The sequence below is a fragment of the Phycodurus eques genome, chromosome 1 (genome assembly GCF_024500275.1).
Source record: "Phycodurus eques isolate BA_2022a chromosome 1, UOR_Pequ_1.1, whole genome shotgun sequence".
Taxonomy (NCBI): domain Eukaryota; kingdom Metazoa; phylum Chordata; class Actinopteri; order Syngnathiformes; family Syngnathidae; genus Phycodurus; species Phycodurus eques.
In genome coordinates this window covers 9,266,875-9,292,496 of record NC_084525.1, presented here as the reverse complement: position 1 = coordinate 9,292,496, position 25,622 = coordinate 9,266,875, and the positions used below count along the sequence as shown (strand labels likewise).

General features: G+C 40.4%; 2 protein-coding genes across 5 annotated transcripts in view; one reads left to right on the top strand and one right to left on the bottom strand.

Annotated features, from left to right (window-relative positions):
• Window positions 1–2,136: 2,136 nt before the first annotated feature.
• Window positions 2,137–4,261, top strand: sp5l (Sp5 transcription factor-like). The gene is given in 3 exon segments (XM_061676667.1): window positions 2,137–2,190; window positions 3,211–3,963; window positions 3,965–4,261. Coding segments are annotated over 3 exon segments (1,104 nt in total).
• A 6,640-nt stretch (window positions 4,262–10,901) lies between these two features.
• Window positions 10,902–25,622, bottom strand: part of arhgef25a (Rho guanine nucleotide exchange factor (GEF) 25a) — a 69,122-nt gene continuing 54,401 nt past the window's right edge. For all 4 annotated transcript variants that reach the window (XM_061675878.1, XM_061675888.1, XM_061675895.1 and 1 more), the window contains 11 exons: window positions 21,630–21,733; window positions 21,417–21,486; window positions 19,437–19,526; window positions 17,731–17,823; window positions 16,395–16,445; window positions 16,228–16,305; window positions 15,922–16,113; window positions 14,715–14,895; window positions 14,316–14,545; window positions 14,103–14,231; window positions 10,902–11,195 (listed from right to left, as the gene is read on the bottom strand). In XM_061675878.1, coding sequence (XP_061531862.1) covers window positions 11,073–11,195; window positions 14,103–14,231; window positions 14,316–14,545; window positions 14,715–14,895; window positions 15,922–16,113; window positions 16,228–16,305; window positions 16,395–16,445; window positions 17,731–17,823; window positions 19,437–19,526; window positions 21,417–21,486; window positions 21,630–21,733 — 1,341 coding nt within the window. In that variant the 3' untranslated portion in view covers window positions 10,902–11,072. The remainder of the gene's footprint in view (window positions 11,196–14,102; window positions 14,232–14,315; window positions 14,546–14,714; window positions 14,896–15,921; window positions 16,114–16,227; window positions 16,306–16,394; window positions 16,446–17,730; window positions 17,824–19,436; window positions 19,527–21,416; window positions 21,487–21,629; window positions 21,734–25,622) is intronic.

The window sequence follows — 25,622 nt, the reverse complement described above, 5'->3', positions numbered from 1 at the left end:
CCTATTTGATGTGTCACCTACTGGTGAGAACTCTCTTTGATTGAGTTATATCAATTAGCTTTGCGAGGGGAGGTGTGTGTGCGCGTGAGTGAGTGAGTGAGTAGCATTCATTCTATTCCTCATAAAGTTTACCGTATCATTCCGAGGACCAATACCGCCAGTAAACATGATGTGTGTTTTATTTCATACTGCCAAGAAAACGAATGCCGTAGATGACCAGATGTTGGCTTCTCTTGGTTTCTCAGTCTGTTTTGTCAGAAAAGTTAGTTGTGTTAAATTTCAAAGCTAAAGATTGCATCAGTTATCATATTGATGTTTAATTTCGCTGACTGTAAACCCAACCTTGCAGTTTCCCATTTAACATGTGCATCAGATACTGCTGTGTTTTGAATAATTCTATTATTATTCAAATTCCCACGGTGTAGTTGAAGCAATAATTCTCATGTTAAAAATAGTTTTTGACAGAGCTGCCGTTATGAATGTTTAATCTTTCTTTTTTTAGTTTAACAGACTAAGCAGGATTTTTGTCCTCAGCGTAGTTGTTAAAAGTTGCTGAAGTTTTATATTTTGTGTAAGGCTCCTCCAACAACATTTTACAAAAGTAATACACTTCCGGTTCTAGTAACTATTTCTAGTTTTTGTTGTAACAGAGTAATGTAAAGCATTACTGATGAAAATAGTTTGAACGCATTTGAACCTTTTGTCCACTTTTACTGACGTGTAAAATGCTTCCTACTGGGATTTTCAAATCATTCATTCAGTTGGTATGTATCACTACTGTTCCTGTTACAGTACTTTGGTTTCTTATTAAGGCCCGACTGTATGTTGGTTGTGCTGACCGCAGCGGTTATCTGTCAAATAAAAGTTATTTATAATTGTAGTGTTTGCATTTGTATTATTTGAGGGCATACTTTTCGTTTATTAAGATTATTTGGCCAAGGCAACTATCAAAGATGGCCATAGTATTTGGCCATATTATTTCTTCTTAGCAAGGGAGTTTTTATTCTGCAGTCTATCCAAATATGATTATTAAATCTTGGTCCACCAACCGTTTTGAAACCGAGAGCTACTTCGGTATTAATTCATGCGAAGGTTTGATATACATATATATTTGATATATATATATATATATATATATATATATATATATATATATATTTGATATACCAGTTTGATATACACTAAAAAAAACAAATTTGCTCAAATGACCTTTTTAACTAATTATATGTTGTTATTATTCATCATTCATGATCTTCATCTATGGGAAGTTGAATGTTCCTGTCGTCTCACAACAATTATCAACAATAATTTAACAGGGTAGGAAAGAGATAACCGTCAATATGCAACACTTTGATTCTATGTAGCAAGTGTTTACATTTCAAACGATCACTTCTATAAGATTCCTTAGAAATCACAATGTCCCATCAATGGAGAGCTATTTGGGGGTTGGTCATGTGGTGCATGGGGAGTATGGCTATGTTGGTGACCCCTGATTATTTTTTTATTTTATTGTTTTCTAAGTTCAAAGGAAATTAAGTCCTATAAAGAGGATGTTTTTCGTCATTGCTCTTATCGGTGTATTAAAGTGAAATAGAATTTGGAATTCTGCCCTTCTGATGGGAAAAGTAAGTCAGGTGATTTCCCCTTGACGGATTTATAGTGTAGTTGAAAAAGTTTACAATCACAGAAAGGAAGGTCGATTTTTTTTTGCCCTCACTGGAGTTGTGTTCATATCAGCGGAGGGGGGTCAATTGTTAGGGTCATCTTTTGGTTGAAAGGCAGTGAAATTATGAGCGGCCCACCCTTTCATCTGACGACCCCCCTCCCCTCCCCTCCTTTGCTCTCCTGCATCACGGGAGACCCCGTTGAGCGGATCTTTCGCCTCTATAAAGACAAGAAGCAACTCAGACTCCTCAGGAGTTGATCGCGGGGATTTAGAGCGCGCATGTTCACGTCCCACGCTCTGGACCAGCGCGACCAGCTTTCCACAGACACCCGCGTGGACCTTGTTTTGAATGTGGCGGGATTGTCCCCGCGTGGTTGTTGACCGACTGAGAGCGTCACTTTGGTGTACTTCCCTCCCACGCGTGGACGTTTGGGCTGCATTCGCGTGGAGAAGAAACGACGCCAGCACACATGGCTGCGCTCACCATACAAAGGACTGACAACTTTTTGCACACCTTTTTACAGGTTTGTTGCACTGCCTGCTTGTATTGCACCGAGTGCCAATTAGTCCCATAATTTGAAATCGGCATATATTTTTTTTTACCTACGCGTTTCAATGCAATTCAATGTACCTCCTGTATTCTTTATTTAAACACGTCTGTTAATGACAATATACAAGAAGTAAACAGTGAAAGTTACTGTAAGACATGTTTCAATACAAGTCCCTGTACCTCCTGTATTGAAATATGCCTGTTGATAAAAATCTGAAGTACAGTGACTTTCTGAACATCATGTTTTTAATTCCATTAACGCAAGATTGTGTCGGACTAATTTAAAGATTAACTTCATATTGCTGATTTGGTTGTGCTGATGAATTGGTTTTGACGTGCCAGTTGCACGCAGTTGCGTTTCATTAGATTAAGTTTTTGTCTTTAACCTAACGTTAACAGTTTAACATTAGTACACTGACTTGGTGTGGTTGAGTAACCAAATATTTTATTCGTATTATTAATTGATTAATTCAGAATTTTTTTTACCACCTTTTGACTATTCAATACCATAATATATAGAAAAGAAGGTGAAAATGCAACAAAATAGAAATAGATTTTTTTTAAAAGGGATTTTACTAAAGCCAATGATATTGAAGTCAATATTTTGTTGCTGTTTTCTATAAAATGTGTGCATAGTGACAGAACTTCAAGTATGAGATTTATCAAAAGACTGATTAATTTAAATCACTGATAAAAATAAGTCAATAAAATCAAGTAAAATAAAAAATAATTCAACGTTAAGACAGCCACTTCAGAAGATATCTCCTCTTTGTATCAACCTGTTCCACACAATTGTATTTATCTAATTTCTTTATGAAGTTACTGTAGGATTCATTTAATTATTTGTGTTGACGAATAAATACAATCATATAGAACAGTTTGATTAACTAAAGCTAACATTTGGCATTATTTACACTAACCATCCTTTATAGCGCATTTTGTATTTTTGAACATTTTGTATACATACTGTATAAGTGTGCTTATTCCAAAACAGGACCGCACGCCCAGCTCCTCTCCGGAGGGACCCCCCAACGCCCTGTCCTTCCTGGCCACCACCTGTAGCCAAGCCTGGCAGGTGGGCAGCACCACGGCCTCCGAGGGCTCCCAGTTCCCCTACGAGGGCACCGTCAGCTCCGCATCTGGGATGTTCCAGCTCTGGAGCAACGACATGGCGCCCAGCACGGCTCTCAGCACACACCAAATGACCTTCACCGTGCCCAAAGTGCAGTTTCCTGGACACGTGCAGTCTGGCCTGGGGCACCACCACCATCATCACCCCCACCACCACCATCATCATCACCACCACGAGCTTCCTCTCACCCCTCCGGCTGAGCCCGTGTCGTCGTACTCGTTCGAACTCTCCCCTGTAAAAGTGCTGTCCTCGCAGCCGCAGGCCAACGGGTCCTACTACCCACAACACAGCAGTGTGGGACAAAACTTCCCCAGCTTCCTCCAGAACTCTTCAGCAAGGCATCACCTGCCTGGAGGCCACGGGGAGGAAGGGCAGCAGTGGTGGAGCCTTCCCCAAACCAACGCAACACCCTCCAACCATCCCTTCGCCCTGGGCAGACAGCTGGTTTTGGGCCACCAGCCGCAGATAGCCGCTCTCCTCCAGGGGACCTCCAAGGGCCTGTTGAGCTCCACGCGCCGCTGCAGGCGCTGCAAGTGCCCCAACTGCCAAGCCAGCGGCGGAGGATTGGAGTTTGGCAAAAAGAGACTGCACATCTGCCACATCCCGGAGTGTGGCCAAAGTGTACAAGAAGACCTCGCACCTGAAGGCCCACCTGCGCTGGCACGCCGGCGAGAGGCCCTTCATCTGTAACTGGCTCTTTTGCGGCAAAAGCTTCACGCGGTCGGATGAGCTGCAGAGGCACCTGCGCACACACACCGGGGAGAAACGGTTCGGGTGCCAGCAGTGCGGCAAGAGGTTCATGAGGAGTGACCACCTCTCCAAACACGTCAAGACCCACCAGACCAGGAAGAGCAGGTCTGGGCAGCCGTCACAGGGCTCAGACACTCTGCTCACCAGCATCAAGAGAGAGTAACGTCTGCCATCCAGCTTACCAAAATTCCAAATCGAAACGGTGTTATTCTGACTTAACGCCATAGGTTTGCACTCTGGGGCAAGCGGCAAGCTCCCCGTACGCCCTGTTTTGTCAAGGCAGGCGAGCAAAGACTATTTTAGACGTCATAAAGAATACAGAAAAAGGATGATACGCTTGTTCTAAATTGGATTTCATATGAAAGTGGAAAAAACAATGGGCTCTTTTAATATGTTTGTTATATATTATAATGAGCAGGATTAAAGGTAAACCATAGAAGAAAGCCCAGGATGAATTGATAAGAATTCCAAGATGTTGATTAGAATAATTAGATATTTTAATTGTAGCCCTGATTTTTCTGCTTCACATTTCACTTTTTTTAAATACGCAATCTTATTTTTTTTTGATTCAGAAATTGTATGTGGAACATTCCAGTTTCGCTGTAAATTATGTATAAATGTGAATTATGTTATCGACTTAATGGCTGCATGTAAATTTTAATAAACAATCTCCGTGTTGAAACAAGGCACTCTTCCTTAATGTTACTTTCTCACACCTTTACGAGTAATGTAATTACCAATGACAATGGGTTTCACTTCTTTTTTTTTTTTTTTTTTAACCAGCTCTTTCACTAAATGTGTGAATACCCTGCAGAGCACAGGAAAAACCCTAACATTTTATATACATCTAAATGATCATTTGATCCTCTGCACAATACCAATGGTGCCCCATTGTGTTGCTGGCGTGAAGGAAGCCCAACATGGTGGGCTGTTCAAAGACCTTCACGCCTCTGAGTAAATACTCATCCCATTGATGGGCTGTTTGTTGTGCCTTCTGCAATCAAGTTCACAGTCATGTGGCCTTTTAATGGCTGTTTTTTTTTCGCTCCACGGAGAAGATTGAGTCAACAGATGCACTGGCGAGGAATTCCCTGTGAATGGGACCCCTGTTGCTGAGCCCCCCTCGGTGGTGACAGAAAGTCCCTTTTTTGCACCCTTGTGAAAGTTAATACCCCTCGACCCCCCCTACAACCCGCCGTCGTCTATCACAGTCGTGTTACGATAGGCTGTGCTTTACAGCCCAGAATGGGCCTTTATTCCGAGACCAGCCAACCAGATGTCTGCTCATCCAGGGGTTCCTTCTCTTTGTTTTGAAGTCTGTTTGAACTTTCTTCAAGGGGGGTGTCAGAGCCTAGCATGAATTCTTATCAAGGGGTTCTGAAGCATAGCACACTTCAATTTAATGGTTCATTTTGGAGACTGAAAACTTTCTAAACAAAAAATAGGTCTCAAAGTGGATATCATGATACAGCAGTCGTGTGATGTTTGATATTATGGAAGAAAATCATTTACAATAAATGACCATATCTATGTAATAGCAGAACTGTTGCCTTGCGCATCATCGAGCATACAAAACATTGTTGAATATGAAAATACACCCAACGAACATTATTTTGGAGGAACAAAAACTGCTTCTAAGTGATGAAAACTCAAACTCAAATGACAGTAACTTGACAGATTTACTACCAGAAATGTGAATCTATTTCTTTCACAGTTATCACGTGGTATGTTGTGTGCTTATGTTTAAACAGACACGCCGAACACGGTAAGTAAATAAAACATGTATAGTGGTTGTGATACGCAGTGAATGAAATGATGATAGATCACATGGAGAACATTTAGATTTACATCATCCGACCATCCATTTTCTATGCCACTTAACCTTTCTTGGGTCACCGACGAGCGAGAGCCAATCCCAGCTCAATTAGGGTGAAAGGCAGACTCAAAACCAGTTTAGTCGCCAATCAATCACAGGGCACATATATGGACAGAAAATCATTCCCACTGAATCTCCACTATCAATGACCAGATTCATATTCCGTCCACATTCGTTAGAAAATAGTGGTAAATGGTCAGGGTCAGCAAGGCCTTCTCTGCTGGCCTAACCACTATTAGAAGCATTTACAATCAAAATTCAAATAATTGTATGAATTTATTCCCAACAGTCTTCAGTTCACAGCGTTTCTCTTGGCTGCGCTGCTTCAAGTACATGGACGTTAGATTTTTTTTCTGTTCAATCAGAAAAGAAGCTTCAAAAATGCCTTTGCAACCCTTTCAAGACGGATAGAAGTCTTGAAATTAATTGGATTGTGAAATTTACTTTAACCGCTTTTTAAAAATCTTTTGGCTGACTTCATTTTGTGAAACAGGTCTATTTAAATGATTTATTGATTGATCACGTCTGGAGGTATTCAGGCTTGGGGGTTGTCAGTGAAAATGAACTCAGCTTTGTCAAAAATGTGATTAGCCACACTTAATTCATGATTTAACAAGGGATCAATTACTTTTTCACACAGGACCAGGTATAAAAAAACTGCATTTAATTTTTACTTTACATTGCTTGATGATCTTAAACAATAAAGTGGGCAAACTATGCAAAAAAAATTTAAATAATTCAAGGAGGGAGCAAATACCTTTTCACGGTACTGTATACCAACATAGTGTATGCAAAAGACAGGAGGACAAATGTTTGCTTTGTGTGCGAGCACTCTCTTGAGTAGGTGTTATCGCTATATCACTTACTGGCCTGGCATGCATATTACAGCATTTCTGTTTATTCTTCTGAATGTGGAATTATTCAAAAACATGATTAGATAGAGAGATAAATAGATAGATAGATAGATAGATAGATAGATAGATAGATAGATAGATAGATAGATAGATAGATAGATAGATAGATAGATAGATAGATAGATAGATAGATAGACAGATAGACAGACAGACAGACAGGCGGATAGACAGACAGATAGGTAGATAGGCGGGTGGGCCTAATTAGATTCCAACATAGAGTGTACTGTATAGTTGGAGAGGAAGCACTGTGTCGTCCTCTACTGGCCAAAAAAAAAAAAGTTATCTTGACAGAAGAGACGTCTTCATTAACTGGTTGTTTCTTCTGTTCATGCATCTAAAGACCACCACTAGGGGGCTCTGTTGACCTTTATTTATTTATTTTTTATTTATTTTTTCATTGAACAGTTCAACCCGTGTCCAGTCACAGCTTCCGCAAACTTGCATGTCAATTTCAGAGGCCGCAAAAGTACTTACACTGTACTAATGTAGAAGTAAAGACAAAAAAAAAAGAAAAAGAAAAAACTACCAGTAACATAGAAGTACTGAATAACTTCCTGTACTTAAGTAAGGTTTTTAAAAAATATACAGACTAAAATGTACAAAGTAAAAAAATATTTGTACTGTCATTTATGTACAATACACAGTTCGATAACTTAGTTGGTCAAAATTAAAAAATTAGATGACAATAAAAGAAAAAATATATACCTTACTTGTATATGTTTTCTTCAGATTTGACTTAGAATTTGTTCAACAACAGAAGCTGGTGATTTTTTTTAATGCCGCCACATAATTCTTGTGGCCAACAGTGCTGCCACAGTTACCTTGAAAAAGTAACTTAGTTACTTTACTGATTACTTGAGCTTAAAAGTAATTTAGTTACTTTACTGATTACTTGATTTCAAAAGTAACTACCGTAATTTCTTGTGGATAACGTGCAACCATGAATAATGTGCACCCCCAAAGTTGAGCTAAAAATTCTGGAAAACCCTTCTACCTATGTATAATGCATTTTTATAATGCATGATTTTGCTTCCACCCATATGATCAAAACATGAAGTATTAGCTGTAGTTTGTTAGTTTATTCAAAGAATTATTCTGAAGTTAAGCACTTTATTTGAACACATAATACTTTATTTTTATTTACTTGCTCTTATTTTGAAATTCACAGCCCTACTTTTATTTAGTAAATGAGAAAACACACAGTTGTGCGCATATGTTTGATTACCCAGGCAGAATTTGTAAGATATGTACAATTCTTTTAAGAAAACATGAAGGACCAGGCGAAACACATTTAATTTTATTTTAATGGGATTCAAATTAAACTGTCAAGCATTTCAGAAAAGCATTATCATTAAACAAAACATAACCATAAAGAAATTAATGATGGTTGCTGTTCAGTCATCAGTCGTATTAAAAAAAAACAATATTTCACAAATTCTGCATGCAAATTCTGCCATGTATGTAAATTTATGAGCGCCATTGTATATATATGCAGTCATATGTACCGCTGTCATATTGCGAATGAAAGCGGAGGCTACACCTTTTTCATAACCTCTAGGTGGCATACTAGAATGACCTCTAGATGGCAGCATACATTTATAAAATGTGAAAGTCTTTTTATTTTATTTTATCCTATACCTATGTATAATGCCCACTATTGACTTTTGACAATTTTGGGGGTGGGGGGGTGGGGGGGGGGGGGGGAAATGCGCAGTATACACGAGAAATTGCGGTAAGTTAGGAAGAAGTAACTTTTGACTTACTTTCAGCAGCTGCCAATTGGCAGGAATATCACTTATCCACAGTACAAACAAAGCATTAGCTTAACCGTACCATTACTTGGTAATGTACGCCACACAAGTTACAGAATGATGTCATCAACATGAACCAATAATTTTATATATTTTAATATTTTATATAATTTTAATATTAGTGTAGTTGAAGCCACATTAAATCAGAAACTTAGTGCAGACTTGACATGCCGACACAATACAGTAAGTGCCTCAACGTAAACAAGCACACCATTCTCAGTACACTGCCAATTGTGGTCCATGTAGACAACTGTGTGTGTGCACGCGTTTGTGCGTGCGTGGACATAAATGTGAGAGTGACACACACACAGACACCATTGCTCCCTTGATGCGAAGAGCGAGAAAACCTTTTTGTCTTACTACGTGATGTCACCCGTGGAGCACGTTCAACCAGCCCACAGTCCGAACTCCAGACAAAGTTGAGAGTTCTCACTTATCATTGTATTGTAAGTCCTTCAATGAGACTGTCTTACCCTCTGTGACCGATTTATGACCGCGCACTTCGCGTTGTATAATTAACCCACAACTCATTGCGCGTTTAACACGCCAGTTAAGCTGTATTCTTAATGTGTAACTAAAAAAAGGAACAACAATTAAATACAGTTTTTACTAAGGAAAATAACACAAATAGTTGGGTGACAGTGAAATCGTGCATTTCATTGCACTTTTAAGGTACTGCACCGTAACTGTGCATTGTAGAATCAACAATCACTTCCCAATCGCTTTCTTCCACTGGTTAGAAAAAAAGAGTAGTCTTGTGTAATTGCTTCTGCACAGCTGGACTGCTCTTTGCTCAAATCTTCTATGACAAATTAATATTTGGTGAAAGGCATTGATGATGCAAAAGTAACTATTATTGTTTAGAAGCGGTAACTGTAGTCTAACTACTCTCCTGAGGAAAGGAAAGCATTACTCTGCTTGTTACTCAAAAATGTTGTGGCGCTACAGAAATGAGATGCTTTGAGAAATGCATTACCGGTATTACTGGTGGCCAACAATATAAAACAATTCTCTTACATAAGGCCATGTATCAGGACTATCTTGCTTCTCCGGACCTGTTTTTTTCCCCACCTTATATGACGATAAGATCACAATCAATCAAGTTATCAAACGCAATTGACTTTCCCTCTGCCTATTTTTACAAATCCAGCAGATGAAAGTACAGATATCTGTTTTCAAATAGAGAGAAGAAAAGTAAAAAGTCATAAGAGAAAAAATACTCAAGGTCAGTACAGATACCTTAAAAATCTATTTACGTACAGTAACAAAATATTTGTGATGTGTTACTTCCCACCACTGGTTAATTTTAAGCAATACTTTGGGGAGAAAAAACAGAGAGCAAAAAACTGATTACAGGTTTTTAATCATTGGACATCACACTCACGTGTCAGTCCTCTGAAGAAAAAAAAAGTCACTTCTCAGTTTTGTAGAGAAGTTTAAAATATTAGTTTAAAAAAAACAACAACAAAATTAAAGATACACCAGAGAATCTTGCGGTGAACAAATAAACACACAGCCTGCTACTTGAAGCAGTGTTTGCCGCTTGGCGCCCTCCAGAGGTCTCCATCAGTCCAGCAAAAGCACATTGGAAAGCAAAATGTGTCTGCGGAGTATACTGGTGAAGATGCTTCGTGCTCTTCTTCACTGTTCACACTTGGCCTTCTGCTAGGGAACCATGTCTTTTTAGAGAGAGAGAGAGAGAGAGAGACTGGAAAACCAAAATAGGCACATGCACCCGACGAGAGCCGCTGAATGTGAGCATAGAGCTGAGACAAAGTCCTTCTTTTATTGACTCTTGAATTTAGTGTAATGTTCAGATTGTGTTACCTGAAATTGTCACCCTAAATAGTCAACTCAACAATCAGCAGAGGAATCACCAAGTGTATTACTCTAGTTGTGTCTTATTACCTGAGAGTACAGGAAGAGCACATGCAGATCCTTGCATACTCTCATGCAGGAAAAAAACAAAAAAACAAAAGACGTCCATGTATTGTTGCATACAAACTGAAAGGGACACTCCAGTGACCGCCCCAATTAGGAATGAATATTTGATAGTCAAACCAACTCTCCCCACCCTTTCTCCAAACTCTTAAACTAGTCAGATGCAGTAATTGTAATAACACTGCTTGTCCTTCCTTCGAGTGCCCAGCAACCTCCTGCAGGGTGATTTGTTTTCATGTGCACACACAGAGTGGCTGTAGCTTGTCACTTCACCTTTTTTTTTTTTTTTTTTTTTTCAAAAAGAGTAATTTTACAGGTGCTGCCTAAAGTTCTTTCATAGGTTCCTTCATATTCCTGAACGAGTTGTAAGTTCTGGAGCAACAGACTTCTGGTCTTCATGCTGTCCCTCAGGCTCACAAGACCATTTAGAGTTCATAGGTCATCTTCAGCAAGCTGGGCCAGGTTGCTCGGGCGTCGTCCAGCTGAGGGACCCGAAAATGGAACCTGGCTTCCAGAATCCGCCACTTGACCCCTGCGGCAGCCATCGCCTGCTCTCTGCAGGCGGTACAGAACATTTGACACACCGACAGAAAGTATTTCAATCCTGTGCATTGAAGTCACCTTATACTTTTTAGCAAAAGTGAAGTCTTTACTGCTTTCTCCTACTCATAAAAATGTAATATTTATGCACCAATTTGAAAGAATGCAATGCAGTGTTTACAGCCTTAGTGTGAAGTTCCTCCTATTCACTGCAGTACGGGTATGGGAAACTATCTGCTTTTGATAGGCATCACTTACCCACTTCCTCGTCTGGCTCAGCCTGCTTCCTGTTTGTTATGTACTAGGCCATTCCAGCTTGAGTCAATTGAGAAAGCAGTGAACAACTAATACCCTGTTATACCCGAACCCCCCAGAGTTGTTGATTGTAAAGTAATGCTAGACAACAAGATGCAAATCTCAAAATGTAAAAGAAAAAGAAAAAGTTTCCCTACTTTGTACTGTATTTGTAACATGATTAAAAATGTATATTCAGAAATGGTAAGGCTGCTGCAAAAAGTCTCCATAGAGTCTCCAGCTGTTCCAGAATTCTGTTGCTCAAGTGCAGACATGTGTTGTTTATATGTTACTCATTTTTTTCTTTCTCCTCTACACTATTTCCACAATTGGTATGTGTAGTGCTCTCCCAACCCCCTTTTGCCACTGTATTTCTGTGACAACCAATAAGGCAGATCGTGGCCCCACACAGTCTGGTTCTGTTCAATGTTTCTTTCTGTACAAGTGGTTCTGTTTATGTAGAGTTTCACAATCCATATGGAGAATGGGTCCAATGTTTGATAAGACTTTTAAGATAACTTTTGGTGTGAAATGCATTAATAAGAAAATTATCATCCCACTGTTAAGGAATGTCAATTTATTATGCTGATTATAATCCCTCTGTGGAATATTTAATTTACACTCTACTATATATTTTGTGTCGCGCACCTCACCTAGAACCAATATATGCAAATGCCGGCATGTAAAGAGAGAGATGTCAGTGTGAAAGGGGCAAATTGCAGTGCTACACCTTTTGAGCTGGGGCATGGGGACAGTGCCTTGCTTAAGGGCAACTCGACAGAAGCCAGGAGCAGACTAGCATCTCTACAACAACTAGTTGCCATTTTTACATTTTGCCCACAGCGGGACCCAAACCGCTAGGTGACAATAAAATACTCGGTGGTCACATTGCCATGAATTTACATGGTGTCCTCGCTGAGAGATAAGATCTAAACCAAAAAAGTGCTTAGCCTTTACACGATAGATGTTTCAAAGCAATCTAGTAGTATATTATGATCAATAGTCTCAAAGGAGCGGCACGGTGAACGACTGGTTAGAGCGTCTGCCTCACAGTTCTGAGGACTGGGGTTCAAATGGAGTTTGCATGATCTCCCCGTGCCTGCGTGAGCTTTCTCCGGGTACTCTGGTTTCCTCCCGCATCCCAAAAACATGCTGGTCGGTTAATTGACAACTCTAAATTGCCCGTAGGTGTGAATGTGAGTGCGAATGGTTGTTTGCTTGTATGTGCCCTGCGATTGGCTGGCAACCAGTTCAGCCCGCCTCCTGCCCGAAGATAGCTGGGATAGACTCCAGCAGCCCATGACACTAGTGAGGATAAGCGGTAAAGAAAATGGATGGATGGATGTTATCAAAGGCAGAGCTGAGGTCAAGTGATAATACTATTGATGAGGTGTCATTTTCCAAAGCTATTAAAAAAAATATTAGCTACTTTTGCGAGGGCCATCTCAGTAGAGTGATCTGTCCTGAATCCGGACTGAAGTGATTCAAATATATTGCTACATTAAGATGCAATGTGATTATTAATCTATCTATTGAGCTACATTTTTTTTCAAAAATTCTGAAGATAAAGGGGTTATTTGACCTTTGTCGAGAGCTGATTTGACTCTCGGGGTCAAGGTTGGGTCTATTAAGAAAGGGTCTGTAGGTACAATGCTAGAAGAGAGGGAGAAATGAATAATGTTAAGAATAGAAGGTCCTAGGGTTGAAATCAGCTTTTTAAGAAATTTCCCAGGGAGAGGGTTGCACAAGCATTGTTTCTGTTTTGCCACACTGACGAGTTGCGTGAGTCTTTCAAGGGACACTACCACAAGGTGTGAGAGTGTAACGTAATGAGTACAGGCTCTTTCCTACCACACTTGGCAAGGCGTCTGACGCCCTCAACTTTCCCATTCATTGTTTATGTGCTGCGGGGGCGTCAGCGCGTGTTGACATGACGCGACGTTAATGCAGAGGGCGTCTGCAAAAGTGTTCCGTTCTGGAGCATTGACGCAGTGATGTCAAAAAAGTTCCTCCAATGAGAAAGAGGCTGGCAAAGTGATTTCTGAGTGCTAGTTTGGCAGTACTGTAAACGGCAAGGGGAAAATGAAGGACGCGCTAATACATGCGTTTTTTCCCAAAATGTCTGCTTAGCCTGAAATATACATCAAAGCAGTCTTGGTAAAATTGTAGCTCACGAACAGGCCGAAATTCTCAGAGGTTCCGATGAGCCATTAAAATGAGATGAACCCATATCCTTTTTATTTATTTTTTTAATTATTATTATTTTTTAATCTGTAGTTCGTCTCCTCCTCCTCCTCATGCTCCTCCTTAAAATGTGCAACAACAGGGCTTTCATTTGTTAAAAAGACACCGACATCTTGCCAAGGTGCGGTTTCTGTTTACTTCCTGGTTGGCTGCTACATCAGCATTCCAAATATGGAATGGCCGCATCCCCGTTGCCGTCGACGTTGCGCTTTGACGTGGGGGCCTTTCACACTGAGCAAGTGCAGTGTGAAAAGGCATTAACTCCCTCAGTGCCCTTATTAGTCCCACCAATGGATTTAACTGGGGCAAAGTCCCTTTAATCTATTCCCTAATGAATTTTTTGAGTAAAAACAATTTAGCACCAGCAAGAGAATATTGCTTTACCTGTGTAGTTTGTGTAGACAGTGTGTACAGCCCATTTGAAACGGCGGGACAGCTGGACGGATCTGACAAGCTCAGCTGAACGTGTGATGGAGAAATGGAGTCAGGAGGACATGGCTGGACCAGAACAGGCTGCAAATGCAAAATATTGTGTTCAAGGGGGCATTTGGGTCAGAACAATGTGACTGTATGATAAACACAGGTGAGGTAACTTACATTCTGCAGTAAGTAAGTCTCACTGGGTCCTCGAGCTGGGCCTTGGCTGGGCAGATGAAGGGCGGGCAGGGACGTGTTATGCGAATGGAGGGAAGGCAGCCTGTGGCGGTCAATGGACGCTGAGGAGTGGGGCCTCAGGGCACCGGCGGTGGACACGGGGGGTCTCATGCAGCGACCCAAACTGTTGGACTTGCTTTCTCGCCGTTGGTACTCAATAGGTGACTGCAAGGCTGAACGAAACACAACTTATTTAGATCAAAAACTGGATAAATAAACCCATAAAAGTTAAGGGTTTTGCTGTGACAGTGATTTTCCTCCTCTTGTGATGCATTAGTGCTCATTGAAGAGAATTGTACCAGAGCTGCAACATAATTATGGGTGTAGGCGTTTGAAGCTCACCGTTGAGGAAGTTGCGCTGTGTCTCTAAGATCTGAACCAAGTCGTTGACCCAGGCTCTGCACGTCTCCGGCGAGGAGCCCAGCAACTGGAAGCGCACTAAACTCCCATCGGGATTGCGCGATGTCAACACGAAGCGTGCGTCATCACCTTCCACAGCAGGCTCAACCCCTAGGCAGCTCACCTGGAACACGTTCCAAGTGAGAACTCCATCCTGTTGACTTCATCTAACCAACTTGCACTGTGCACAGTGTGATTTTAAGGTTTTGTCATTTATAACTGCTTCATACAACAAAGTGAATGGATGTCTTTAGGTTTTATGGTTTATGGGTTTTTTTTTTTTATTGTTTTTGTGCTAGTGGCCTTTTGGGAAAGTAATTTCAGCCCTTCTTTGTGTTCCACATATATTGAGGACTGACAATCAAATGCTACTATTCCATGTTACCCTATCTGGCTGCCTTTGTGGTGCCTTATGTTCCATCCCAAGCATTACTCTCACAGCATGATGGACTTTTGGTGACTCCAAGAGTTAAAAAAAATTCTGCAGTTTCTCAAGTATTCTCTATTTCGGCTCAGGTATTCTGGAATGTCCTAGTTGCGAAAATTAGAGCGGCAACCTCTGCAGAAATGTTTAAATCTCGATTTGAGACTACTTTTTCTACACTCTTGCATTTGGTTAAACTACACTTAGTATGCAACTAGTCCTTCACCCTGCCTCACCCACTGACATCTTGGCCTGTTTTTCTGCTGCTTCCCTTCTCTCCTACCCCCTGTCCTAGTGATTGGTGGCAATGAGCGAACTGAGGCTGTTCCTGTGGAGCATTTGGCATCGAGCAACTGAGAAAGTTTCCTGAGGGGAACCACTTCCCTCGAGGCTTCAATCTGGAGCGCTTCGTTTCATTAAATTTTAACTAACATCGTATAGCATCATTTCATTTCATTAATGTTTCCTTTTTGGCTTCCAATGCCGCCTGGTCATCCTCGAACGTACTTCCATGCATTTGTGATCCCCACCTAAGGTTTCTTGCTTCCTTTTTTTTTTTTAACAAAATGTGTTTTCTCAAGAGTTTTTCGTTACCTGGATGGGGTGTTTAGACCACGGGTGAGCTTGCAAAGACCTTTGAGACCTTTTGTAATTAAGGGCTATATAAATAAATTTGACTTGACTTAACCTACTGCATGAAGATTTGTTTCTTATGCAGGCACTTACCTTGATACTGCTCTTAAAGATGTACCCAGGGAGTGAGAAGCCCTTCTTCTTATCAATGGGCTCACTGAAGATGACCAGCTGCTCAAACAGGAAGACCCTTCTTTCCTTGGCTCGGGACAGGAAGCCACTGTCCTGCTCGGTAATGGTGAAGGTGTCCTGCTGGAGCAGCTTCCCCTGGGCTGTGATCTTCCCCTTGTACCCACACCACAAGAGAAACACAACAAAAAGGGGAAGTGGTTGTGCTAAAGTTAGCACAAGGAGTGTGTTTTTGCCTTTGGACTTGCGTTCCTAAAGCCTGGGAATTACCTCGAAGCCTTGAAGTCGGCCCACATTCATCATGTCATTGCAACGTTTTGGCACGAAGCACATCACTTCTACTGCTTTCTGTTCAAAATGCAAAAAAAAAATTAAAAAATAATAATAATATGTGATACAAAACACAACATTAAAACTTTATCCAGCAGAACACCCACCTCCAACTCCTCTGTGTCCATCCCAGCTTTAGTGTAATACTTCAGGAAGTCCTGCTCAAATAAACACAGCATGGTCACCAGAGCATTCCAGCCTTGCTAGTCAGAGGTAAGGACATCTGGACCAGTTTTCATGGGTGCTCAGTGCACCTTTCATTTGTTTTATATTTACAGGTTTTTATCAAAACACTTTTAAATCATACCTAAAAGGTAGTTCACTGAATGGCCACTGTGTTTATACTGTATGTGCAAACTCACTACAGTAGACACCTTATTAAGAACACCTACACATAAGAGCCAATAAGACCCAATACTGTACACGAACTGTATCTGCCTTACAAAGAAAAGGGAAGCATCAGAAATTTGACACAGCTTTCTTATTAGATCAGGGGGGGTCAAACTTGCTTTCATCACAGAGCACATCGTCGTTATGTTTGGCCTCAGGGGGCTGGTAATAATGATAATACCTTAAAGGAAAATGTATTTTTTTTTAATCATGCGAGACAATGGTTGGGTTGGGGGGAAAATGCAAACTAACTACTTATCTTTTCTGTAAACAGGGAAAGATTCAATGACATTTAAAATGAAACATTAACAGCTCCAATCTTGTTAGGAAAGTCCAACATCAATAGTTCTACTTCTTTTTAGGAAATAAATGATGCAGACAAGTGCAACAGTAACAGTTTGAACAGTGTGAATTATATGTATTTTATTTCTACCGACTACAGAAAGGAGAGTTACAAATGGCATACAGTAAGTTAAAAATTAGAGGGCAGAAACAAAGCTGTTCTCTGGAATTTTATGCATTGAAAGAGATGTTTTTAAATTTACAATATCTAAAAATTGTAAAAGTCTCAAGTTATTGAATAAAGGGGTTGTGTGGAATATTGACATTTGTTATTGCTTTGGCCTCATCTGTAGCACCTGAGAGAGATTATTTAAATCCTGCTAAAAGTTATGTATGTAGAGCACTATTAAAAACAAAAAACATATAGCTAGCCATGATGTCTGCTAGCCAAAAGCTGAGCTGCACTGTATTTGTTTACATACTAAGCACGAGGCTAAAGTGTGAAGCAATTACAGTTAATGTCCCTTACCTAATATGTTCTGTGTAGGAACCCTACGAATAGAGCAACATAATTGCCCCTACATTTTGCCACTACAATCATTTTTATGGCTAGTTTTGAATAGAATTTGTGGCAAGCGTAAAATGACATGGAGACCCAGATCTGGCCCGTGAGCTTTCAATTTGACACCTGTGCATTAGATTGTGCAGCAGTTGCTGATGTTGTGAGTATGTAGTGAGTGTGCATTGTATGCAATGTACCCCGCTGTTCACCTTAAGCAGCAGCTGATACTTCATGATCCTCTGGACAGGTTTGATGAGCAGGTCATTGAGCTGCAGCCTGTGACCCAGTTGCTGACGCAACTCCTGGAAGCAAGAAAAGGAAAAAAAAGTTGGACACAACTGCACCGACACCCTTGAACGTGACACGTAACACAGCCACAAGTGCTATACATTGTGTTAATATTTATTTTAATGTTTGTCATATGTGACAGAGAAGAATTAGGCACTGAAGTGAGAGAAGCATTCACTTAATCAATGAAGTAAAAGGGTCCGGATCCAGATGCTTATACAAGAACATTCCAATGTATTCCTATTTTAGCTTTCATTGCTATATGAACACTTATAATGATTACATTAAAGTTTCACAATTAGGAAGAGTACCATAATTTGGCAGTTACAAAACGATGAACTGCGTTTAGGGCCATAGCCAGGGGGTTAGACAGAAACTCGGCAAACTCGATGGATACCCACCTAGTGTGTTTTTGTCGCAAATTTTCGTTTCGTTTGTGATGAGCCACAAGACACCAAGGAAGAACAGACAAAATTCCATTCCCACCCACCGTTGACGATCGGTTTTCAAGGGGGGGAAACATATGATCAGCACCTCCCACCCTGTCGCCGATTGGTTTTTGAGGGGCATCACCAAAACGTTGGCCACCCTACTGAATAGTATCCATTCCCAGGATCTTGTGGTGAAGACTGAGCTGTAGTTGAAAATTTGTGAATATTTTTATCTAAAACGTAGCTTTGTCTGAATTTCATTGTTACGTTCTTATTTTTGCAACAATTCATGTATTTCTTAGAAAAAAATATAGTTATATGTGTACAAGCTTTTTGATTTGTGGGACTCATTTGTAATACAGTATGCCCTATTAATGATATTGACTCTAAAAGAAAACACAAAGTTATCTAATAAATCTGTTGGGGTGTATTCATTCACTGTAGGTGAAATAAACAGACTCATATTCAGAGATCTCCAGCATTAACATGAACTTGTTACTTAAAGTCAAATGTTTAGTTGTTACATATTACAGTGCTTAAGTTGTTTTTACACTTATGTGACAAGTAAGAATGTCAAAAAGTGAGACGACCAAGGTGTGACACAAATCATCTTCATGTTATGTCTTCATTAAAACTGACTGAGTATTTTAATTTTATTTGACTGATATTGTTAAATATACGCGGCACGGTGACCGACTGGTTAGCACATCCGCCTCACAGTTCTGAGGACCGGGGTTAAAATCCCGCCTGTGTGGAGTTTGCATGTTCTCCCCGTGCCTGTGTGGGTTGTCTCCGGGGACTCCGGTTTCCTCCCACATCCCAAAAACATGCATGGTAGGTTAATTGAAGACTCTAACTTGCCCGTAGGTGTGAATGTGAGTGCGAATGGTTGTGTGTTTATATGTGCCCTGCGATTGGCTGGCGACCCAGCCTCTCGCCCTGGGATGCCTGGGATTGGCTCCAGCACAACCGCAAGCCTAGTGAGGATAAGCGGAATGGAAGAAGTGTATATCACTTAAGAAATTGCCCATACAGTTCATAGAGGTTTTGTGATGGTGACAGCTTTATATTTATTTTCAGTATTTCCTAAAGGAAAAACTGCTGTTCTCAACAAATCTGTCGATAGTGACATTGCCGAAGTTCCACTGTATTTTCGAACACAATAGTAGTCTGTTATAAGAGTGTGAGATACTCACCTCAAAGTAAGTTTCGATGTACTCTGACACAATGTGCTCTGACTTGGGTTTGTTTTGGCAGTACACCACATACATATGCAGACGCCTCTCCTGGAAGGCAAACATGGATTATTGCGTCAAACTTGATTTATACTTGTCTGAAAAGTGAAAGTGAGGCGTTTCCCAATGCTTCACTGTGATATGAGAGGAATTATTTCACTGAATTTCAAATACAAGAAAAATATACGCTATGCAATTGCTGAAAAAAGTGTGTTTTAGGACAAAACGAAACCTTATGATAATGATTTATTTCCAAGGTTTAAGCTTGTGTGATTAATTGACCTTGGAAGGGGGCTGTCCTGAGAGTCTTAATGCAGCATGTAAGTTATGTATAATTTACCCAGGTTCGCTTGTGTGTAACCGGAGACATTTTAGCGGTCGTCGACAGCCCCAGGTTGTACCTAGCAACAAGCTTTGTTACTTAGAAACCGCTGAGCTGCTCCACCTGAATATGGACATCTTGAAACACTGCATGCCCTGGATTGTTATTGCATTTGCAAGTATGCCATGTGAATGTTTGTACGTGCACACATGCTGCATAATGGTGAAGTAGCTCTTGCTAAAAGCAGACTGGATCCTCTGCTTTTGATTAGTTCCCTCTATGCTTGTTTTCGCAGTGTGACACCAGGCTCAGATTTAGTTAAACGTTTCTTTACTCCACTGCAAGTCGATTTTCTCACCTACTGAACTTCATTGGTCATGTTTCAAGTGCTACAGAGAAGCGATTCGGCAAAGTTGGTCGAATTAGTCAGTGTCAGTCTGTCGACATGTGTTACCACTTAACCAATACAAACAAATCACATTTTTAACCTAGTGTTAGCCCTGTGACTCCATAGGAGTATAAACTCTTTTATGCAACAAAAGATACAATTCATACTTAAAGCAACAGTAAGGAAACAAGTTTTTTGCTTTTTGGGAGGCCCTTTAAATTGCACTTTGCTGTTTCACTCATTTATAATTCACTTATTGGAGGTGAAAATCTTGATCATAATCAAATGCATAGTATCTAATTTAAGGAAGTGAAGGCAAAAAAGGATCTCAGCAGGAAGGTAAAGATTTACCAGTTGATCCATGTTCCCACCCTCACCTATGGTCATGAGCTGTGAATCGTGACCGAAAGAACAAGAACACGGTTATGAGCAGCTGAAATGGGTTTCCTCTGTAGAGTGTCTGGGCTCTCCCTTAGAGATAATGTGAGAAGCTCGGTCATGTGGGAGGGGCTCAGATTCGAGCCACTGCTCTTCCACACCGAGAGGAGTCAAATGAGGTGGCTCGGGCATCGGATTAGAAAGCGTGAGGTGTTCCAGGCAAGGGCCCTGAGGACGACCCAAGACACACTGGACAAACTATGTCTCCCAGCTGGCCTGGGAATGCCTTAGGATCTCCCTGGAGGACCAGATGAAGTGGCTGGGGAGAGGGAAGTCTGGGCTTCTTTGCTTTAGCTGCCGTCCTCGCGACCCGACCCCCGAGAAGTAGAAGAAAATGGATGGATGGACGGATGGGTGAATGAATGGAAACGAAGGCGTGAGCACAGAAAGAGGTGTCCAGGTCAGTCCATCAATATTCACAAAGCTCGATAGTGACTGAGACGCCTATCAAGGCAACGTCAATGGAACAAGAACAAGAAGCACAAACCCAACAAAATAAAAGTTACGGCACGGAACATTTCTTAGCAAAGCAGCACTTTTGCTTAGTCATCCACTAACTTCACAATAACTTCTGGTGCATATGCTGCTTCTTACCACCTCCTTTCCTTTAAGGTCTACTGAGGCGCGTTGACAGTTCGAACTCCAAGGTACCGCTGCAGTATCAACAGACTTCCTGTATGCATTCTTAGCTCCATTTACCCACTGGCCTGTGTGCTTCAGTTTTGTGTGTGAGTGTGTGTGTGTGTGTGTGTGTGTGTGTGTGTGTGTGTCTGTACAGTGCCACAATACTCACATGTTTAATGAAGAGCTGACCCAGTCGCTCTGGCTCTGCCACACACTTCTCCAGCTCTCCCAGGAAGTAGCTAGAGAGGAAACACACATGCACACACACATGAACACGCATACACACACACACATGTGCGTGTAGTCATTCCTGAGCCATTGTTCCTTTGTCCTCCACTTAACACAATGCAGCAGGCAGGAGGAAACAAAACCAAGGGCTTACTCTTTATGCCAGTCAAATATTTGGTGAATGTTCCCAAAAACAATCTTGTCCTTTCCCTTCATGTCCTCCGGTATGCCTTTAGCGTTCATAGTGGCCATGTAGCCCTGCAAGAGAATGACAAATGCTGTACTTATTTTTCACAATAACGTTATGGGAAAGTATATATCACATGTAAACGTGTGTGCAAAAACTCAGGGCCATATACTCCTGTAGGTGACTTCAACACCCTTCACCAGCAAGGGAGACAATGTACATTTTGTCCTAAAAAAATGCATTTACTATGTGTATTTCGGGTGTTTGCATTAAACTTTATCAAGCAAGGAACCATATTCGGAAACAAGGAATGCTTGGTCATAGATCTAATTTTCCATTGGGCATCCTCCTTGCTTATGACACTGTGTAACCGGTATGTTCAAATGGCGGACCAGGTCAAGGTGTCATGTGGACCCATGGTTAATTGCTGTTAAATAAAGGAAGAACGCGACCATATTTTTCTTCATATACGCCGCTATTGCGGCAGTGTTGGACAAGAATGAGTTCAATGAACAAATGTTCAGAAACTCATTCATATTTTGGGCGATCGTGAACTGAACGTAGTTTATTTTTGCCTGATGAATATTATTGAGAATGCGCTCATTCTGCCGTCTGTGAACGGTTTTTGAATGACAGCTCGTTTTTGTTCAAGAGTGCCAGGTTGTGTTGGGGACTTCAAGGAGAAAAGCTAGCTGAACACAGTAGTAGCAGGCCTACGAGCCTTTATATGTCGGGGGATAAGCAGCATACTTGGCAACCGATTTAGTGCGGCCACCATTCATGTTTACATTCGGTCATGTCGCGGCTGCCTGAGGTCTGGGGTGCGTTCAGGGACATGCCGTAAAAGGGAGTGAATGTGGTCTTTGAGTCTTTTGTAATACATTGGGGAAATGGATTGCTAGGAAAATTATTATTTGTATCAGAATGCTGCAGTTAAAACACTAGATGATCACACTGTCATACTATGGAATTGATTTTGTTTTGTAAAATAAGAATATATAGGATAAAATAGTTTGATACTATAGTCAGCCAGAGCTGCAAGGAATGCAAAGTAATCAATGTCGGAGATTGAATGGAACTTTTACTATTTTTATGTCATACTGTGTTGCGTGTTTGTGTTTATTTTTTTAGTTTTTAGTTTATAAAGTATTTTGAGGGTAATAGTCTATCAGCAAGATAGTGAAGAAGAAGAAAAATCTTAGAACTAGTTCATTCACTTGTTAAAAATTTTGGATTATGAACTATGAACAGAATTGGTTCATTTTAGAAGTTGAACTGAACTTTGACCTAGTTCTCCTTGAAGATTAACTTTCTCAACACAGACGGTTTACATGGCTATATTCAGTATTACGGTAGCTTTTCCGGCGGCACGGTGGACGACTGGTTAGACCGTCTACATCACAGTTCTGAGGACCGGGGTTCAATCCCCGGCTCCGTCTGTGTGGAGTTTGCATGTTCGACCCGTGCCTGCGTGGGTTTTCTCCGGGCATTCCGGTTTCCTCCCACATCCCAAAAACATGCATGATAGGTTAATTGACATCTCTAAATTGCCCGTAGGTGTGAATGTGAGTGTGAATGGTTGTTTGTTTGTATGTGCCCTGCGATTGGCTGGCAACCAGTTCAGGGTGTACCCCGCCTCCTGCCCCATGATAGCTGCGATAGGCTCCAGCACGCACAAGACCCTAGTGAGGAGAAGCAGCTTAGAAAATGGATGGAGGGATGGTAGCTTTGCCAGAGGTGGGACCAAGTCATTGCTTTGTAAGTCTCAAGTCTTTGCCCTCAAGTCCCAAGTCGGTAGAGTCAAGTCCTACACCTTGAGTTTTGAGTCCTTTTGACTCAGTTTATCAACAAAGTAAAATGTATTTTTTCAGTTTTTCTTTTGTAAAAAATTTCAACAATTCAATTTTTTTCTGTCAATATGGGGTGCTGTGTGTTCATTAATGAGGGGAAAAAATGAACTTAAATGATTAAATGCCTGCAATATAACAAAGAGTGAAAACATTAATGGGGTCCGAATACTTTCCATACCCACTGTATGTATATATATATATATATATATATATATATATATATATATATATATATATATATATATAATTAATATGTATATATTATTTTCTGCATTTATATATTCATTGTAATTAAAAAAAAAAAGAAATATATATAAATATAAAATTAAAATTATATAAATGTATTTATCAAAACAAATTTGATAAACAAGTGCATTGAACCTTTATAAGAAAACTAGGGGGGTGATCAAAAAATTTTTGCACCTTCAAAGTCAATCATCAAGGGGGGGGGGGTCTTAATTTATTGCCCCTTTAAAACGGCTTGATAGAAGGTTTTCAGTTATTCTCGAAAAATGCTATGCTATGACATACCTTTTCTCACTTTATTTCTGAAGTGACATTAAACAGACCTGTCACAAATAACAATTTGCATTCAGTAATGTTGCAATTAGTCATCAAGTATTGTTCTGATAATTGTATTGGAATAATCAAGTATAGGGATAAAATATACTTTTGCTCAGTTAAATAGCCATTATGAATGCACAAGAGAAAATGAGACATATTAAAAAACCAATTGGTCTCCTCTTTTAGATAATCAACAGCATTTTTATTAAATTCACATTGTCCATATAGCAGGGAACTGCATTTTCCTGTCTACAAACATTTCTAGAGAGGCAATTTCAACCACAAGCATAAATATATTTCAGTTTAAACTTTGCATTTCTTATGTGTATAAAAACATAAGGCATTCATTTTAAAAAAAAAGGGGAACGCTAGTTTGTCATCTTGTTATAAATGTACAATTTTATCAAACTGTGGTATCTCAGTCAGAAGACGATGGGGCGTTATGTAAAAATATTACGTCAAAGAGGCGTAGAAAATGACACAAAGAAGAATTTAGCTTCATGTCGAATCGATTGGTAAATTAAGTGAATAAAAAAAGAAATACAGTACAAGAATGATTCTTGAGAACACTATACTGACTAAACCAGGCTATAATGTACAGGAAGCCCAGACAGCGGACGGCTGTCCCGCCGTGTAACTGTTTGCGTGATTGCTCACAAAGCTAACTGCTAATGCTAATGAAAACAAGTGTACGTGACGTCAACCCGTGCGATACCCACAATGCAATGTGGATTTTTGTTGTTGTTGCAATAATTAACGTCCTTATTGTTACGTTAAACGTTGTTGTTTCTGTGTACGTTAACAGTGGTTCTTGGAATGTATACCTTATTTAGCTGACACATTTATTGTTGATTTTTTTTTTTTTTTTTTTTTTTTTTAAATCTAACCATTACTTAAGAATGACCTCTTGGTCAACTCCTCCGCCAGCGTGTGCCCAACAGGTTTTAACTGTTCAGAGATAATAACAGCTAACTACATGTGAGCAAAATGCCGTGGGACACTTTGACCTAAGAAATAATCATTAAGTCCTTCAGCATTATGTTGTCACTTATCATGTTTTCCTGAAGTAAAACAGTTGCTACAGAAAGACAAAGCTACAAAGAGTTGGTTCTTCAGTGCTTTGTCAAAGTCTTTTCAAGTAAATGGGGTAAATTCCAAGTGAAGTCACGAGTCATTGCTGTTCAAGTCGAGTTGCAAGTCTTCTAACATATTGTGAAGTCGAGTCTAAAGTCATCACATTCATGACTCAAGTCTGACTCGAGTCCAAGTCCAAGTCATGTGACGTGAGTCCACACCTCTGGGTCTTGCTGTGATCATGCGACGATGATGAGCCAATCATACCGTGTAGTGATGATTTGCAGGATTGAAGATGCGGCGTGGCTTGTTCATAAGTTTGGAATGTTGACTCAGAAAACACAGTTTTTAAAAATGAGTGGACGGATCAGTGCTTTTCTATTCTTTCGCAAGCATACTTCTCATACTGCATGTAGCAAGACTGACTTTAATCAAAGTGGGACCGTTAAACAGCACTTTCGAACGAAACACA